This window comes from Leucoraja erinacea, chromosome 13, assembly GCF_028641065.1.
Source record: "Leucoraja erinacea ecotype New England chromosome 13, Leri_hhj_1, whole genome shotgun sequence".
NCBI classification, from domain to species: Eukaryota; Metazoa; Chordata; class Chondrichthyes; order Rajiformes; family Rajidae; genus Leucoraja; species Leucoraja erinaceus.
Genome location: NC_073389.1, coordinates 14,412,367 through 14,432,308, shown reverse-complemented (window position 1 = coordinate 14,432,308; position 19,942 = coordinate 14,412,367). Strand labels below are relative to the sequence as shown.

Here is a 19,942-nt window from a genome sequence, read left to right as displayed (position 1 = left end):
GCAACGGCTTTACTTAACCCGAAACTCATCCAGTGACCGTAAGAGGGGGAAAAAAAGGCATCAGATTACCTTTTAGGCACACATACAACATCGTTGGTTGCATTTATTACATTGGACAAAAAAGGAGAATGTGATAGCGCCAGAGAATGCACAGAGGAGATTTACGAGGATGTTGGCTGGAAATTTATAATTATGAGAAGAGTCTTATTGTTCATGATATTGTTCACTCAAGGACAAATGTTATATCATTGAGTTTTCAATGAGTGCAGTGGTAGAATTTTAAAACTTGTATTCAGGCACAGAGCTTACATATTATCCAAGTGAAGCATGGTACAGAAGAACAAAGACCAAACTAATGATGCCTGCTAGTTAAACTTTCCCAAAGGTTTAGAAAGCTGAAACCAGACAAAGGAATATAAAGCAAGCAGGAAATAACTCAAACAGGGTATCATGATGCTCAGAGGAAGTCATTAAATGTCCTTGATGAGTAGAATTAAGGAAGTGCCAAAATAAATGTGCACAGAGATTATAAACAAGAGGCTAATTGGGACAGGGTAGGACATCTGATGAACAAAGGAGGTAATTTATGCCTGGAGCCATGGAATATGGGTGAGATACAAAATAATTTGCATTGATATTCATCCAGGAGAAGGACATGGAGGATGGTGATTCCAGCTAATAATTTGGGGTACATTGATATGAAGAAGGGGAAGATATTAAATCTGTTGAAGAATATTAAGGTGACTTCATCCTCGGGTCCTGATGGGATGCATCGCAGATTATTGAGAGAGGCAAGCGATGAAATCTTTGTATCCTTGTTTGCCACAGGCAAGGTTCAAGAGGGCTGGAAAGTAGCCAATATTCTTCTTTCATTGAAGAAGGACAATGATGGATAATCCAGTAATTTATAGACTAATTTCAGTGAGTCTTACATCAGTGGTAGGGAAACTACTGTAGAGGATTATTAGAGTGAAGATTTATTTGCATTTGGAAACACATGGGCTATTTAGACACGTGGCATTGTATGGGATGGATCATGCCTAGTGAGGTGATGATGATGATTGATGAGGGTAGGGCAGTGAATGTTGTCTACCTGGACTTTAGGAGTACATATGACAAGGTGCCTCATGTTCAGCTAATCTAGAAGATTATGATGCAAGGGGTCCATGATGATGGTAGATTGGATTCAAAACGGGCTTGGCTAAAGTAAAGGTTTGATCGTGGTGAAGGGACGTTTCCTGACTGCTGTAACGATTGGTATTCCACAGGGGTTAGTGTTGGGGCATCTATCGTTTGTGATATGGATAAAAATGACTTGAACTAAAAAGTAGATGGGCTGATTAGTAAATTTACAAATTGGCAGAGTTGAGGAGAGTGATCGCAGGTGAAAGATCAATTGGAGATCTGGGTGGAGAAATGGCAGATGGAATTTAATCCGTCAAGTGCAAGATGCTGCACTTTGGAAGGTCAGGAGTAAAGGAGAAAGTATACAGTAAATGGCAAGACATTGAGAAGCAATAATGTACAGACCATTTTAGGTTCAAGCCTGCAGCTCCCTGAAAGTAGCAACACGTTGATGGAGTGGTAAAGTAGATTTATGGCAAACATGTTTTCATTGGTAGGAGCATCAAATTTAAAAGGCAGGCAGTCACATTGATGCTTTAGGATCTTTTGGCTGCTTTGGTTTACTGTGCACAGTTCCGTTGCCCCATTTCAAGATAGACACTGCGGTTTTGAAGAGGATTCACAAGATGCCCACCAGTATGTTTGCTGGACGCAAGATGATTAGCTATAAAGGGAAGGTGGAAAAACTTGGATTGTTTTCTCTGTAACGTTGGCGGCTGAGCGAAGACATGACAGAAGTTGCAAAATGATGATAGGCGAACAGAGCCTCTTTCTCATAACGAAAATGCTAAATACTAGAGGGCACAGTTTAAGGTGAGAGGAGAAAAGTTCAAAGGAGGTATGTGGTTCACTCATCACTTCCCACCTCCGAAACTCCTTGGTTCAACTCATCCCTTCCCACCCACCACACCTCCATGGTTCACTTATCTCTTCCCACCCAAACATTCCGTCCTGAGGTCTTTCCCCCTGTAACCACAGTGTAGATTGGCTATGGCATGTTAGCCAATTAGAATGCTTAGTAATTATAACTCTGCCTAATTATAACATACATAGTGTAAAGACTCGCCCACTGCCTGCCAGTAACAGTAGCAGTGTGAATGTGTAATAACCTGCTTGCAAGATCATGACCTGAATAATAAAGATGCTTGTGTTTAAAAAAAACAAAGACAAAAAAATGTCACTCAAAGCGTTCAACAAGATAAGAACCACTGAGTTCATAAAAAAAGACTCCTTCACCTTACATGCTTACGGAGGGGAAATTCTTCACCCGTTGGGTAAAGCTGATATGAAATGTATCATCAACAAGCAGACAAAGAACTTACTTGTTTACATTGTCCAGCCAAGCTCGGAAACCCTGCTGGGCATCAATGCCTGCCATGACTTAGGTCTGGTTTATTTTGGGCGTGCTGTCCACAAACTCTGTTTGACGGAAGGACCAGCACAACAGATCCAACTACAAGGACTTGTTTGACGACAAACTCGGCAAGCTACCAACAATATACAAAATCTCTCTTGACCATACAGTCGCCCCAATTATTTGTGCACCTCACCGCGTCCCCCACGGCACGCGAGAGACAGTACACGACAAACTAAAATGTATGGTCTCTATCAGAGTCATTCCCAAGGTCAGCGAACCCTCCGATTGGGTCTCCACCATGGTCATCACCAAGAAAGACAAGAAGGAAATACGCATCTGCATCAATCCTAAAGATTTGAACACGGGAATTAAACGCCAACACTACGCGATGAAAACCACTGAAGATGTAGCGGCACAGATCGGTAATGCAACCATCTTCACAGTTTTAGATGCTAAGAACTCCTTTTGGCAAATCCCGTTGGATCGTGCGTCATCTGCACTAACAACTTTCGCTACTCTGTTCGGCCGCTACCGATTTCTAAGAATGCCTTTCGGTATCAACTCTGCCAGCGTGCAATGGAACAGCTGTTCGCCGAATATCCTTGTGCCATCATTGTTGACGACATCCTCATACACGGCCAAGACGAAACCGAACACGATGCCAACCTAAGAAGGGTGTTGAACCGTGCCAGAGACATTAATTTAAAACTGAACCCCTTGAAATGCAAGTTCAGAGTTCCAGAAGTCACGTACGTCGGTCACGTATTCACCAGCAACGGGTTAAAAACTGACCCATTGAAGACACCAGCAATTAACGAGCTGCCAGTACCAACCAACGTCACCAGCAACGATTTTTGGATATGGTCAACTACTTGGGCAAATTCATCCCCAATCTCAGTGAATTGTCAGCACCACTACGCCAACTGACCCACAAAGACAACTCCTGGTCCTGGTACCCATCACACCAATGATCCTTTGAGACTTACAAATTACAGCTTGCCAGTGCACCAACCCTGGCATATTGCAACATCAATCTGCCTGTCACACTCACCTGCGATGCATCCCAGTACGGACTAGGCTCTGTATGCCTGCAAACTTCTTTCAACAGCGCCATGATGTCCGTGTCCCACGCATCTCGCACCCTAACTGACACTGAAAAACGGTATGCACAGATAGAGAAAGAACTGCATGCCGTGGTTTTCGGCTGTTCCAAATTCAGAGACTTTATTTTTGGCAAAACCTTCACGGTGGAGACTGATCATCAACTACTTGTCACCATCCTGACCATGCTGCCCCAGCCAGGCTCCAACGCATGATGATGCAGCTACAATGGTTCAATTTTCGCATTGTCTACAAAAAAGGTAAAGACATGCACATCGCAGACACTCTATCTAGAGCTCCGCGCACCAGCAGTGAACAACACCCATTTGAACAGGACAAATTCTCCGTTCTGAAAGTCTCGTTTATTCCCACCGACAGCTTGCGCCGCCTCGCCGAACACACCGCCACAGCCAAAACCTCCCAACTGCTGACTTCCATCATCAAAGGCGGGTGTCCAAACAAAGAGTCTAACACTCCTGCTGAATTACGACCCTACTTCCTGGTGCATGACAAACTAGTACTACAGGATGTAGTGATTGTTAATGGTCACAAGACGGTCATCCCCTCATCCTTGCAAAACGAGTACTATGAGGTCACCCAGGCATGGAGGCTACCTTACAGCGTGCGAAAGAAATGATCTACTGACCCGGAATAACCAAGCACATTCGGGAAAAGACAGAATTTGGTATCATGGTTAGCACAGACATCAGGGCCTGTGCATCTGTTGTAATGTTCAAAGTCAATGGAGTATCTATTTCTCTAATTGGCTCCAACCTTGCAATCCTTGAACATGTCCATGGTCCTATAATTCTAGTGAATGCAGCAAAGCTATTCTCAAGCCTTTCTTCTACCTTTCCAACCTTCCCTAGTGCCTCTTTGTTCCAGTTGAGTGTCTAATGTTCATTTTCACATGTTATTTAGTCGCTACGACATGAAAACCTTGGGACATTTTTACTAAAGATAATTTAGAAACACATTTTTATGAATTGTCGCTCGAGAATAATGTTTGCCAGACATCTGACCACATAAACTTTCATTAAACATCTTTCAAGAACACAGTGAAATTCATGGTGAACGTGAAAGACTGAAGAATGAAAGATTGATAACTGCAAAATGCTCAGTTACTTGATGGAATCGGATTAAGCCTCCACAATGAGTCTCTTTCCTCACTCCTGCAAAGATGAGATTCTCTGGGTCAGCTGTGGGGGGTCGTCCCGTGACATAGAGGCCGAGCAATGGCCGTCAGAGGCAAAGGACGCCACGTTCACGGGCCAACATTGAGACCGCATCAGAGTGGCCAAGTCGATGGAGCGGGCCGCTGGAAGCAACCTGGGGCTCCATTAGATATGGTGGTCCAAGTGGTCCCGACACCACAACAGGGTGCGGACACAGCCCGCAGAGGCAAGGAACGGCGGAGCAGCAGTGGAGGAGGTTGTCAGATCACCAGGCTAGGCCAACTGCTGCAAGACCAACCCAGAGCTGCCGCCAGGGCTATTGACCTTCACATCCAAGTTGCGAGTCTAACATTTTTTTAAATTTCAGGGCTTGAATTGTACAACATGGCGTCTGAATCATAGTGACTTTTCTGACCAGGACTCAGTGTAAGTAAGTAGTAATTAAGTAAATTTTATTTATATAGCACGTTTAAATCAACTCGCGTTGAAACCAAAGTGCTTTACACAGAAGAAATAATACAGTTTCCGTATATCCAAAGAAAAATTAAAAAGAAAAATGACACAACACATTATAGAATTCAACATGAACGTCCCCCCCACAACAGAATCAAAAATTTCCACTGTGGGGAAAGGCATCAGAAAGTTCAGTCCTCTTCCTCTGTGATCACCCGAGGTCGGGGCCTATTTGTGGCCTCCGCAGCCAGTACGATGATTCCAGGCCCTCTTTTCGGGAAGCTGGAACTCCGGAGTCGGGTGAACACTCCTCAGCGGCTTGGAAATGTCTGGAGCGGCCGCTTCTTCTGGAGCGGAAATGTCTGGAGCGGCCCGTGGCTGGACGCCCGCAGCCACAGCTCCTCGGATGACTCCTCGGCAGTCACAGCACTCCGGAGCTTACCGCACGGTGACCCAGTAAGGCATCGCCCTCTCCGTGATGGTGTCACATTACAAAATGTAAACAAGGACAGTCAGACTAGATGGAGAACTCTGGAAGGGGGGGACGGATGGAGCGAGAAGGAAGGCAAGGGTTACTTGAAGTAAGAGAAGTAAATATTCATTCCACTGGGGTGTAATTTCCCCTAGCAGAGTATGAGGTGTTGTTCCTTCAATTTGCGCTGCACCTTACTCTGACAATGGAGGACACCCAGGACAGAAAGGTCAGTGTGGGAATGGGAGGGGGAGTTAATGTGTTTAGCAACCGTGAGATCAGGTAGGTTTAGGCAGACTATTAAAGACTGATATACAATGACACAGATTTAGTGAAGGGATGCATTTGTCAAATCCAGTTCAAAAATGTGCAAAATAGGTGCTGAAGAGATTGGGAATTCACTATTGCTTGAATTAGAACATGTAATATTGAATATCACACATGTTCCCTCAGCCCTCCCCACAGAATAATCTCAAATATTCCAGAAAGTTCAATGTTATCTCTCTTTCATCAGATGTACCAATATAATTTTTATCCAATGGATACGTCTTTGTAGCTCAACAATTATTGTCCTGTTGCAATAAATGTTATACTATGTCCATCAGCACAGCCACCTGATATCTGACCACCCGTGTGCTCCTTCCTTGCTGCACTGAAGGCAAATTTGAAAACACGTGCAATAATTAGTGAGAAATATCAATGTCAATCTCCTCTGAAAATCTCAGCCCCACTCTATTATTCTGAGGCTGTGGGCCTTGAAACAAAAAAAAAAAATTGTGCCGTAGAATATTTCAGTAATTCGTTAGATCATGATGTGGAACATTTGCATGTTAATGTGAATATCAGTACTTTATACTGCCAATTTATATAGTAATTTTCCTTTATATTACAGTTGTGTTAAAATTTAATTAAAACTTGAACCAACTGGCCATGCAAATGTCAAAATATATGGCAAAGTGCCATCTTTTGATGCTGCACTATTAATTAGGATGGCAATATTATCCTACTCCCAGAGCGAAAAAAAACATATTTCACTTAAAACTTTACTGCTACATTGAAAGTTATTATCCCCCCCACTTATCTACATCTCATCATGTTCTCCCTTTACAGCCCAATGATCCCTGATCCAACACAAAGTTCCAAAGTGTAGTCTTGCCTGTTTAGCAATTCAGCACTTTTGATCTGTTATTGGGGAAGTAAAACACATCTGTGGTACATTGATTGTTTCAATCTAGAATTAAACTGTTTTCACTAATCTCATTCCGTGAATGCAAGAAACACTGTGGGAAATGTGGCAAAGATTGACACAAAAATCTGGAAATAACTCAGCGAGCCAGGCAGCATTTCTGGAGAAAAGAAGTAGGTGACGTTTTGGGTGGGAACCCTTCTTCTGACAGGAATGAGGAATGTGGCAATTGCAACTCCTAGTTAAAGAATAGCTAAATCATTAACAATGAAAAACAACTGGATATAGAAAAGGCTATGGGGAATCTTCAGCGTCCTGACTGTAATAAAGAAGAAACAAGGAACTGCAGGTGCTTGGACAATACACAAAAGGACACAAAGTACTGTTGTAACTCAGTGAGGCCGGCAGCATCTCTGCATAACATGAATAAGAGCCTCGACCTAAAATGTCACCTATCCATGTTTCCAACAGATGCTGCCTGACCTGCTGAGTTACTCCGATACTTTGTGTCCTTTAGTGATAATGAAAACTTGCTCTCCAGAACAAATCGTGTTTCTGGCCAAGTGTTGGACTTAGTGTTGCTAAAACAATAAAATTTGCCCAGCATGGCAGAAAGCTGCCCAGGAGAGAAAGGTCCCATAACAGAGTACATGGCGTAGAGGGGCAAAGTCTAAAAGAGATATGCAGGGCAGGTTTTTTTGCACAGAGTGGTGGGTACCTGCAACACACTGCCAGGAGTGATAGTGGAGGCAGGTACAATCGGGGAATTTAAGCGGCTCTTAGACACGCACGTGGGTATGCAAGGAATAGAGGGATATGGATCATGTGATGGCAGAGAAGGTGAATTTAACTTCTCATCATGCTCGGCATGGATATTGTGGGCTGATGGGCCTGTTCCTGTGCTGGGCTGTTCTACGCCCGATGTGCAGTTAGCAAAACAAGGGACAAGTTAGCTGATAGGCACCCAGTCCATCTATCAGTGAAGTGATCTAAGGAGTTGCCAACCTTGCTGTTAATCAGCAACTATTCATCGGTAACCTGTTCAATGACATCCAGTTTGCATTTCATTTGGACCCATCAGCTCCAGACTTTATAATAATAATATTAATAATAATAATAATAATAATAAATTTTATTGTCATTGCACATAAGCGCAACGAGATTTGGTATGCAGCTTCCAACCGATGTCATAACATAAATAGCTAATAAAATTTCGATTTAGATATCCCGAGGACATGGATTGTAAAAAGAACAGTAAAACAGTCAAAACAGTTCAACAGACTAAAGTGCAGATGTATCTGTGCGACGTGACCATCCGAGGGAGACAGTCCAGGGGGGATGGGGGGCACTCAGCAGGGCCGGTTCAGAGCCGCTGTAGCTCTGGGAATAAAACTGTTCTTGAGTCTGGAGGTTCGGACGTAGAAGGCCTTGTAACGTCTGCCGGAGGGAAGTAGTTCGAACAGTCCATTACAAGGGTGTGAGGAGTCTTTATGGATGCTGACGGAACCTTGGTCCAATTATGGATGACTGAGTTGAATTACAGAGACAATGCAGCGAGTGACGACCCTTGCACGGGGGCAACATTTCACTGAGCATGGCATCAAGGAGTCCAGGTTAGATAAAATCAATGAACATCAAGGATAAAATGCTCTTCAGTGGTTGTCGGAAGTCAGCCACTCCAGCCCCAGGTCATCAATGCAGTAGTCCATCGAGCTTTCTCCCCAGTTTAAATGCATCCTTTAGCTACTTCATCAGTAACCTGCCTTGCCTCGTAAGATCAGAACTGGAGACATTTACTAATGATTGCACAATGATCCCTTCCATTCATCACCCACCAAATGGAACACGATGCACAAACCAGTATTGGTTTACACCCAACACATGCACCACGTGTCAAACACTGACCACCTCCAACAAGGGACAGTCTGATCACCTATCATTGATAATATCACCATCATCGAGTACCCACCATTATAATTGACCAGAAGCTCAAGTGAATCAGCTTGTGGCTTTAGGAACAGTACATACGTTGTGTATCTGGTTTAATTTCCTGACATCTCAAAATGTTGTCATCATCTACAAAGGATATAGTCAGGAGGGGGAGGGAATATTCTTCACCCGCCTGCTCCAGCAACATGCAGGAAGCTTGACACCACCCAAAGCAATGTAGCCTCTTTGACTGGCACTCGAAGCATTCATTTCTTCCCCTATTCATTGCAACCAGTGCTAATGCAGCTGCAATGTGTACCATCTATAAAATCCATTGTACTTAATCACATGGACTTTGGCCAGCATCTCCCAAAGCCACATCCTCGACCAGCAAGCAGGGCAAGGACAGCTGCTTTTACTCCTCCCATTGTTTGAGTGGAACTGTGCCATTATTCTTTCACTCTTACTAGAAATCACATTCCAAAGCAAAGTGGGAATACACTTGCCAGAAGGACTGCAATGGCTGAAGGCAACATTACATCATCACCTTCTCAGATGGCAGTGAGAGCATGGAATTGGTGTTTTTTTCTTTTACATATATACTGAGTATTTCTTGTTTATTATGGTGTCTACAGATGTGTGCATATCCACTGCACGTAAGAATTTCATTGTTCTGTTTTGGGATATATGGCTATAAAACATTGTTGACTCTTGTAATAAACCTTGCTTTCACAGCGATACTCAAACACCCCAAAACATGAAGAAATTCGAAAAAAAAGGCAATTTAATGGACATTATCTTGGCTGCAACAAAGTCTCATTTTCGTTCTGCAAAGTCAAATGTGACAGTGAGACGTCAACATTGTGTTTAAAAGTAATTAAGGATACTTCATCAACATCATCATTTGTTTCTTTATCATGATATTGCCCTTTTAACAACAATTGAATGAGATGCCAATGTGCTTAAGCAGTAATTACTATACAGTCAAGGATTTAACAAGTCTGCAGGAATGAAGAGAGGGAGTTCAAAGAATACACGATACATTCTCTCCAACCTAATTATATTTTATCGCTTTCTCATAAAATAATAATTTTCTATTTGGAAGTACATCTTCAATCATCCCCTTTTCCAGGCTATTCCTTTTACGATCTTAATTGGAAGATTCAAATTTGCAAACAGGAAAAGCAAAACTAAATTCTTCTGCTTTTAAGAAACACACTGAGAAACAGCCTTGTGTTAGTGAAGTGGATCAGAGGCAGAATGATCATAACATTTGTATTTTAGTTTCATGTTCATCATCAATGGATCTAGCGTTCCCATTCTGATCTCAGTGAAGATTATCTCCATGATACATCTGCAATGTTGCATTTTGCTCACAGTCTTATTATTTACAACCCTGAATTTACAGTTCTTCATTGGTGTTCAATGTATACATTTTTTTTTTAATCTTCAGTAACAAACTTTCCTCCCTCCCTTTTAATGATATATATATTTTATAATTTTATCCAGTTACAGTAATAAAAGCAGAACATTGGGGGCGGTACGGTGGCGCAGCAGTAGAGTTACTGCCTTACAGTGCCAGAGACCCAGGTTCGATCCAGATTATGGGTACTGTCTGTATGGAGTTTGTACGTTCGCCCTGTGACCAGAGGTTTTCTCTGGTTTCCTCCCACATTCTAAAGATGCACAGGTTTGTAGGTTAATTGTAAACTGTCATTAGTGTGTAGGATAGAACTAGTGTATGGGTGATTGCTGGTCAGCATGGACTTGGTGGGCTGAAGGGCCTGTTTCCACAATGTATCTCTACTCTAAATTAAACAATCTGTTGCAAAAATCAACATGCAAAATATGTAGATATGAATATACAGACTACAGTGTGGTAGAGGAAATTGATATGAGAGTTGGTGGTCAGGCAGATTGTTCTGTGTGGAGGCAAAAATTATCATCTCATCCCTCACAGCACCAAATTCCCCAGGTGGAATTAACTTATTTTTAACACTGATGTCATATGCTATTTAAGATCCAAGACTGAAAATGTGGAACTACCAGGGTGTTAAATAACACGCAGGATAGATAGCTTTAACATGTAAATGTAAAAGTGGTAACCCGCAGCTGCACCTTCCATTTGGAGCCACCATCTTATCACTTCACCGAGGCTGGGATGCCAACAGTTGAATGTTGCCATATGCTGGCGTGCAGTTTCCTTCATTACTCAATGTCACAGGAACAGTGTCTTAACAAGGGAGCAATACTCCAGATGGCAGAGCTTTCAAACTTCCAATGTAACTACAATGAGACTTCTGCAAGAAACTCTTCAATTCAATCTTCATCTATTCAACTGAAGGAACTCCCTTCCTCTGATATTTTAAGAAAGGTTATGCCTGGAGCACACTGCCACAGTTGGCGGTGGAGGCTGGTAAGATAGGAGCATTGAAGAGGCTTTTAGATAGGCACGTGGATATCCAGGGAAAGAAGGAGTATGGAAAACATGCAGGCAGATGAGATTAGTTCAGCTTGGCACTATGTTGGATGCAGAGACTATGGGCTTAAGGGTTTTCCTGTGCTGTACTTTTCTATGTTCTATGTTGTTAATTTAAACACTGCTCGAAATACAGCCTTTACTGGAGTGTTTGTGGTGGGAGAGGACATAGTGAAAGGTTGAGCAACAAATCATCCCCATAGAGTCTGCATGGAACATTATAATCCACCACAACAATCCCTGGCAGCAGCAACCAAGAATGGAGAACCAGTTTCATTTTACTGTCTTTTATGAAAAAAAATCTATATAAAATATGTGTGCGTGCGTGTGTGTGTGCGTGCGCGTGCGTGCGTGCGTGCGTGCGTGTGTGTGTGTGTGTTTAATTGCAACTATGCCTATTTGAAAAAAAAAATTGTCAATCACTCATGCTGTGGAAGAAAATCTCTTTCGGATCAGGTCAGTGTTGAGTTTTACTGCCATGTATTTCAGTTTAAAAAAAAATCAAGTCCAAAATGGAAACACTCCTCTTAACTTGACCCTTCCTGTGCGATCCAAATTCCAAATTACACCTCACTGAAAAAAAATGATTGAGGGAACAAAACTAGTCTGCCTTTCACCTTCTTCAAATCAGAGCACAACAATGAAGAAACTTTAAATGTGTCGTTCTTCATTTCAGCTTGGACATGCAAAAGACAGCTCTTGACACGGACTCTGATGGAAGTTAGCATTAAATATAAAGTATAAAAAACTGCTATTTCCAAACTGACATAGATTCAAAAGAGTTCCGTCCACAAACATCCAGTTGATTAGTTTTGTCCTTTCTCACAGTTCCACAATTATTCGATGGCATTCAGAAATGTCACCCTCACGCACCCTAGAACTGGAGTTTAATTTAGTTTATTGTCACGTGTACTGAGGTACAGTGAAAAGCTTTTTTGTTGCGTGCTATCGTATCAGAAAAAATGACTATACATGATTACAATCAAGCTGTCCACATTGTACAGATACAGGATATAACGTTTCGTGCAAGATAAAGTCCAGTGAAGTCCGAGTAAAGATAGTTTGAAAATCACTATAACGTAGATGGGTGGTCAGGACCACTCTCTAGTTGGTGAGTGGACGGTTCAGTTGTATGTTAACAGCTGGGAAGAAACTGTCACCAAATCTGGAGGTATGCATTTTCAAACTTCTGTACTCCTTGCCCAGAAGAGGGAGTGACTGTGGTGAGACTCGTCCTTGATTATGCTGGTGGCCTTGCTGAGGCAGAGTGAAGTGTAGATGGAACCATTGGAATGGAGGTTGGTTTCGGTGATGGACTGGGCTGTGCCAACAACTCTGTACTTTCATGCAGTACATGTTGTGGTTCAAGTCCCACGAAAGGGATTTGAGCACGTTGCTCTTTAAGGGATCTTGAAGCAGACAAACTGGTTGCCACGATTTCCACACAACAACAGTAACTACTTCACTGATAGGAAAGCATTTGGAATGTCTTGCAAGCATATATATTTAACTACCTCAAATGCAAAACTATTCAATCCCAAAACAGACTAATTGAAAAAACGATAAAAGGTAAGCTTTCTAAAGTGAGGCTCCCAAACTGGTGCTTCAGTGGATCTGAATTTAGGGACGATTATCAGTACAATGATGATAAAAATGCTGGAGAAACTCAGCGAGTGAGGCAGCATCTGTTGATCGAAGGAAATAGGCGTGTTTCAGATGGAGACCATTCTTCAGACTGACGTGAGGGTGGGGGTGAGGGGGGTTGGCGGGAAGAAGAAACAAAGAGGCAGAGACAGTGGGACAGTGGGAGAGCTGAGAAGGGGAGGAGAAAGCAGGGACTACCTGAAATTAGACAAGTCAATGTTCATACCGCTGGGGTGTAAACTGCCAAAGCGAAATATGAGGTGCTGTTCCTCCAATTGATAGTGACCCTCACTCTGGCCATGGAGGAAGCCCAGGACAGAAAGGTCGGATTTGGAATGGGAGGGGGAGTTAAAGTACTGAACCACCGGGAGATCAGGTAGGTTATTGCGAACCGAGCGGAGGTGTTGTGCGAAGCGATTGCCAAGCCTACGCTTTGTCTCACCGATGTAGAGTTTGGGGATAGGACTCAAACTCCCCAAACTCTACCTCCGCTACATCGACGACTGCATTGGTGCTACCTCCTGCACCCACACACAACTCACTGACTTCATCCATTTCACCACTAACTTCCATCTGGCACTCAAATACACATGGACCATTTCCGACATTTCCCTACCATTTCTAGACCTCACTATCTCCATCGCAGGTGATAGACTACTGACCGACATCCACTATTAACCCACTGACTCGAATGGCTATCTGGACTACACTTCTTCCCACCCTGGTTCCTGTAATGACTCCATCCCCTACTCCCAATTCCTCCGTCTACGCCGCATCTTCACCCAGGATGAGGTGTTCCACACCAGGGCATCGGAGATGTCAGCATTCTTCAGAGAACGGGGGTTCCCCTCTTCCACTATAGATGAGGCTCTCACCAGGGTCTCTTCTAAATCCCGTAGCTCCGCTCTCACTTCCCATCCCCCCCACTCATAACAAGGACATAGTCCCCCTTGTCCTCACCTTCCACCCTACCAGCGTCACATACAACAAATAATCCTCCGACATTTTCGCCACCTCCAACGTGAACCCACCACTGGCCACATCTTCCCATCTCCTCCGTTGTCTGCTTTTCGCAGAGACCGCTCCCTCCGTAACTCCCCGGTTAATTCGTCCCTTCGCACCCAAACCACCCCCTCTCCTGGCACTTTCCCTTGCAACCTGAGGAAATGCTACATTTGTGGCTTTACCTCTCCCAAGCGTAGGCTTGGCGATCGCTTCGCCCAACACCTCCGCTCGGTTTGCATTAACCAACCTGATCCCCCGGTGGCTCAGCACTTCAACTCCCCCCCTCCATTCAGAATCCGACCTTTCTGTCCTAGGCCTCCTCCATGGCCAGAGTGAGGACCACCGTAAATTGGAGGAGCAGCACCTCATATTTCATTTGGGCAGTTTACACCCCAGCGGTATGAACATTGAACATTATGGTCTAAGTATAAGAAAAAGAGTATGCAGAGGCTTAAGGTAGCATACAATGATGCAATGAGGTTGCTACTTCGTGTCCCTAGGTGGCATAGTGCCAGTCAATTGTTTGTGTCCACTAGAGTGCCAACCTGTGAGGCACTCTTAAGACAGCTGATGTTTAGTTTTATGTGTCGCCTGGACAAGTCAGAGAACCACATAATTGAAGCCCTAGTCAGCCCTCTGAAAAGCTGCTATAGATTCACTTCTAGGCTAAGATGGCATTGGTGCAATAGCTTATATATATTTTAGGCTAATATGCAATTTCTTAATGTATCTTTGTAATTCTTTGTACTGTTTGATGTGTATATGGACCTGTGTCTGAAATAAAGCTTTAATAATAATAATGATTGACTTTTCTAATTTCAGCTTTCTCCTTCCCTTCTCAGCTCTCCCTCAGCCCACTGTCTCCACCACATCCTATCTTCTTCCTGCCCCCCTCTCCCCCCCCCCTCACATCAGTCGGAAGAAGGGTCTCCACCCGAAACGTTGCCCATTTCCTTCGCTCCATGGATGCTGCCTCACCCGCTGAGTTTCTCCAGCATTTTTGTCTACCTTCAATTTTCCAGCATCAGCAGTTCCTTCTTAAATATCAGCACAATGTGAGTAGGTTATTCTTACAAACCACGTCCCCCAATAGAGAAGGTTGCTCAAAATGAGTACTCATTTGTTTGACATATCTTTTCACAGTATTTTTAACTGCAGCCGACATGCTGAAATACTGTGCTTGTGCTTTTAATCTGTCTCAGTTTTACTGCTTGTGATAAGACAAGGTAATTATGAATAAACATTTGTGGAATCGCTAAATTAAATGCCAATAATGTCTGTTAGCATATGTTTGTCAGCTGCCAAGGTCAAAGGAAACAGACCTCCTTTCACAGCGCTTCCTCTAAATTAATTGAATCATTCCTACCTTACTCCAGGCAACCTCAGAGTCTAAATTAGTAGGCATGCCTTCGACTGCTGATCGCCTTGTCAACTCTGCATCCGTGGCCGCCAGCCACTCTGTCAAAGCATTCACTTCTTTCCTGAGCTTCCGAGAAAATTTCAGAGTCTTCTCCAGTTCTTGCTTTCCCTCAGTTACCTGAATGACCGGGGAGGTGAAAAAAAAATCATATTTAAATATGACTGTTTTAACGGTTGATCCACAGTGGAAACTGTCAAACGTAATCAAGCAGAACAAACTCGCTTCATTCATAATGAGAGGTGCTGTAAATTAAGGTGACGAGCAGTTTGCAGAGTGGGAATCACGCAGAGCCTTCAGAAAGGCTCAAGGAGATGCTTGGTGATGAAAGGTCGGAGACATTAACTGAGATACATGAGGAAAAATGTTCGAGGTGGGGGGTTAATGAGCGGCAGGAGCATGTCAGAGATATCCAAGATAGACACACAATGCTGGAGTAACTCAGCGGGACAGGCAGCATCTCTGGAGAGAAGTAGTGGGTGACATTTCGGGTCGAGACCCTTCTTCAGACATCTATGCGGGGTTGCAGAGGAGGACATGAACAGCAAAGGATGAGAGGGAAACAATCAGAAAATAGGTTCCTCAATTCCCAACAACAGGTCATATAGGGTCACCGCCATTTCTCAAAGCTGCCTCGGTTAATGCCCACCATTAATTGTGTGTCTCGAGTGCACGGTATAACTTTGTGTGTGGTTTCAGAACACATGCCTGCACACCATTTGCCACAACTGAGCATGACCAGCACTATGCCCCGTGCAGAGACACAATGAATTGCAGATGCTGGAATCTTTAGCAAAATAAAAAGTGGTGGAGTAACTCAGTACGCCAGGCAGCATCTATGGAAGACGTTTTGGGCCATGACCCATCTTCAGATTGGTTTAATGTGTATTCCATGTGTATGCATGTCTTACATCGGAAGGACTCTAAGTTTCAGAAGCATTCTGCTGGAAGACCATCTTCAGCAATCCATCATGTAATTATATCATTTTCCACTGTGCAATGTAATCCCTAGGCTATTGTTTATTTCTCATTAAAGCGATTTTGTCAGAATAGCTATATATCTTCAAATTAATACATTATCATGAAAATGACACTTCCTTTGTAAATAAGGAGGAACAAATGTTAAACAACCTGATTTACAGTTATTTTAAAAGATATACACAAAAAGCTGGAGTAACTCAGTGGGTCATAGAAGCAAAGACATAGAAAATAGGTGTAGTAGGCCATTCAATATGATCATGGCTTATCATCCAAAAATCAGTACCTCGACCCGGCATTTTCCCCATATCCCATGATTCACTTAGCCCCTGAGAACTAAATCTAAAGGGCCTGTCCCACTTGGGCGTCATTTGCGTGTCACGCATATGGCGCGCAAAGATTTTGTACATCCCAAAATCTTGGGGCGCCATGCGTGATCGCGCGTCACTGCCTATGTCACCACGCACCATGCGCGCATCACGTGCGCGGCATGACGCACGCGTTGTGCATTGTGACGTGCAAATGATGTCGCGTAAATTACGCGCAAATGACACCCAAGTGGGACAGGCCCTTAACTCTCTCTTGAAAACTGAAGTGTGTCAGACAGCATCTCTGGAAATTAGGAATAGGTGCATTTTGGGTTGAGACCCTTCTTCAGACAGAGGCAGGGGAAAGGGAATCGAGAGATATAGATGGTGATACAGAGTTATGTAGAACAAATGAATGAAAGATATGCAAAAAAGTAACGACGATAAAGGAAACAGGCCATTGTTAGCTGTGGGCTAGGTGAAAATGAGTTGTAGACAATGAGACTCACCACGATGACTTTGAACATAATACAATGATCTTGTATTATGGGGGAGGAATGAAGGGGGAGGGGATGCAAGGGTTACTTGAAGTTGGAGAAATCAAAATCATACCGCTGGGTTGTAAGCTGCCCAAGCGAAACATGAGGTGCTGTTCCTCCAATTTGCGTTTGGCCTCACCCTGACAATGGAGGAGGCCCAGGACAGAAAGCTCAGTGTGGGAATGGGATGGGGAATTATTTTCATGGTTCGACATATATATATATATATAACAGAAGATAATATGAAGTGCTGAGCCAAAAATTATTCTTGTTCTAGTAAAGGACAGGAACACATCCTCCCGCAGTTACTGAATGTTTTCCATCACGCCAGAGAGCGAATTCAATATTAAAAACCAATTGGAAATACTTCTGTCTTTTTCATACCTCATCTTCTTGGATCATTGGAACATTTCCTCCAAACAGATATCGATGAAGTTTCACATATTAAACTGTACTGGGATTGTGTCAAATGAATGAAATGCTACGCTTTGAAGACCTGGCCCCTTCTCTAACATGCAGTGCAATTTTCTCAAATATTTTTTGACCACTCCCAAGCAGCAAATCTTACGTAAAACCCGAGTGATGGGCGAGAAAGCATTGCAAACTTTAAAAATATTTCAGGCTAAATGCTGCAGAAGCAGCAGCAGCTGGAAGAGAAATAAAGATGCAGAGCTTGCTAATTTAGTCAGGCGTCGGTGCGCTGCATGCTGCATGTGCAATCTTCTTCAATGGGCTTCAATGGGGGTGTGACAAAGATAGGAAAGTGATAGGTGGATGCACGTGAGGGTGTTTCATTGGCAAATGGGTGGACGAAGACACAATGAAGTCACAGTAGAGTTGCTGCCTTACAGCGAATGCAGCGCCGGAGACCCGGGTTCGATCCCGACTACGGGTGCTGTTTGCATGGAGTTTGTACATTCTCCCCGTGACTTGTATGGGTTTTCTCAGAGATCTTCAGTTTCCTCCCATATGCCAAAGACGTACAGGTATGTAGGTCAATTAGCTTGGTAAATGTAAAAATTGTCCTTAGTGCGTGTAGGTTAGTGTTAATATGCGGGGACCGCTGGCCAGAGCTGACCCTGTGGGCCATAGGGCCTGTTGCCTCTGTATCTGTAAACTAAACTGTGAGATAAGGTATTTCCTCTGGATAGCTTCCACTTGGACATCTATGATCATTTTAGGTAACTAACCATCAAAAACCCCATCCCCTCTTTTTCTCCCCCCTCTCTTCCCTGTGCCTCATCTGGATGCACACTCATTTCTCCTACTATCCTGCCCTTCTTTTACCTTCCTCCCATCCCCTTCCACTTGCATCTCTTTCTCTCGCCTCACAATTCACGACTCTTCTCTTGCAGCCTTTTGTCTCCCATTCATCACTCGCCTTTGTCCACCCATCCGCCAATCAAACCCCCCACACGTATCCACCTATCACTCATTTGACCTTGTGTTGACCTCACCTGACCTCCAGCTATCCTTCCTCTTACCACAATCAGTCTGACGAAGGGTCCCCGATCTGCAACATTGCCTATCCAGGTTCTCCAGAGATGCTGCCTGAACCACCAAGTTACTCCAGTGCTTTGTATCTTTTTGCTTTGGAAAGTAAATGTGTAAGTATTGGGGCTGAGGTCAGTTTTGGATGGGCAATGGTTGGGTTGTGTTTTAATTTGATCATGACATATTTTATCGGAGAAGCAAATGGTACATTTACCTATGTGACATTCATAGTAGAGACAAATGCCGCAGTATTATTACATAGGGCTTATTTATCATTTAAACAAGTCATACTTAATATTGATGCAGATGTTATGTCTAAAGGAAATGCCGAACAGATTAACATATCCTCCACTATCTGAGGTGACAGACATTACTGGTTTGCCCATTGTTCCATTCCTGAAGCCTTTAACTCGTTTCAGCAGTGAGGTTCTACAAATAGTATCCTCTCATTGAAGCATAAGTATGTAACTTCATCTTATTAACAGACAAGACTTTGGGAATCGGCAAGGCCAGCAGCATAATCAAGGACGAGTCACACCCTGGCCACTCCCTCTTCTCCTCTGTTCCATCAGGCAAAAGGTATAGAAGTGTGAAAACGCACACCCCTGATTCAACGACAGTTTCTTCCCAGCTGTTATCAGGCAACTGAATCATCCTAACACAACCAGAGAGCAGTGCTGAACTACTATCTATTTCTTTGGTGACCATCGGACTAACCTTGATCAGACTTTGCTGGCTTTACCTTGCACTAAATATTATTCCCTTATCATGTATCAATACATTGTAAATGGATCAATTGTAATCATGTATTGTCTTTCTGCTGACTGGTTCGCAAGCAACAAAAGCTTTTCACTGTACCTCGGTACATGTGACAATAAACTAAACTGAAACTGAACTGACCAAGTATTCATCATAAATGTTTTGAGCTTAAAATGAAAAAGATATTGTTAATCTTAGGTATCTAAAAATACTTTTTTTTTTAAAAGCCCAGAGCTTGTTTGACAAGGCAAAGGGTTCATGTGAGGATGTATACTGCCATCTGCAGCTTGCACTTGGACAGTAACAAATACCTCAAACAATAGCAAGGGTATGTATTAAAGTCACAAATAAACGTAATCCTTTCCACACATATCAGCTTGATCAGATATAGATATATAAGCATGATGAGAGAAGGGCGAGCATTGGGGTGAGACAGAGATGGACTGATGTTTCTTCCCAGCTGCTATCAGGCAACTGAACCACCCTATCACCATCAGAGAGCGGTCGTGAGCTACCATCTA

At 43.3% G+C, this 19,942-nt stretch overlaps 1 protein-coding gene across 12 annotated transcripts in view; it reads right to left on the bottom strand.

The window, feature by feature from the left end:
- Positions 1-19,942, bottom strand: part of dmd (dystrophin) — a 1,582,845-nt gene that overhangs the window by 833,156 nt on the left and 729,747 nt on the right. For all 12 annotated transcript variants that reach the window (XM_055644518.1, XM_055644513.1, XM_055644515.1 and 9 more), the window contains one exon: positions 15,293-15,463. In XM_055644518.1, coding sequence (XP_055500493.1) covers positions 15,293-15,463 — 171 coding nt within the window. The remainder of the gene's footprint in view (positions 1-15,292; positions 15,464-19,942) is intronic.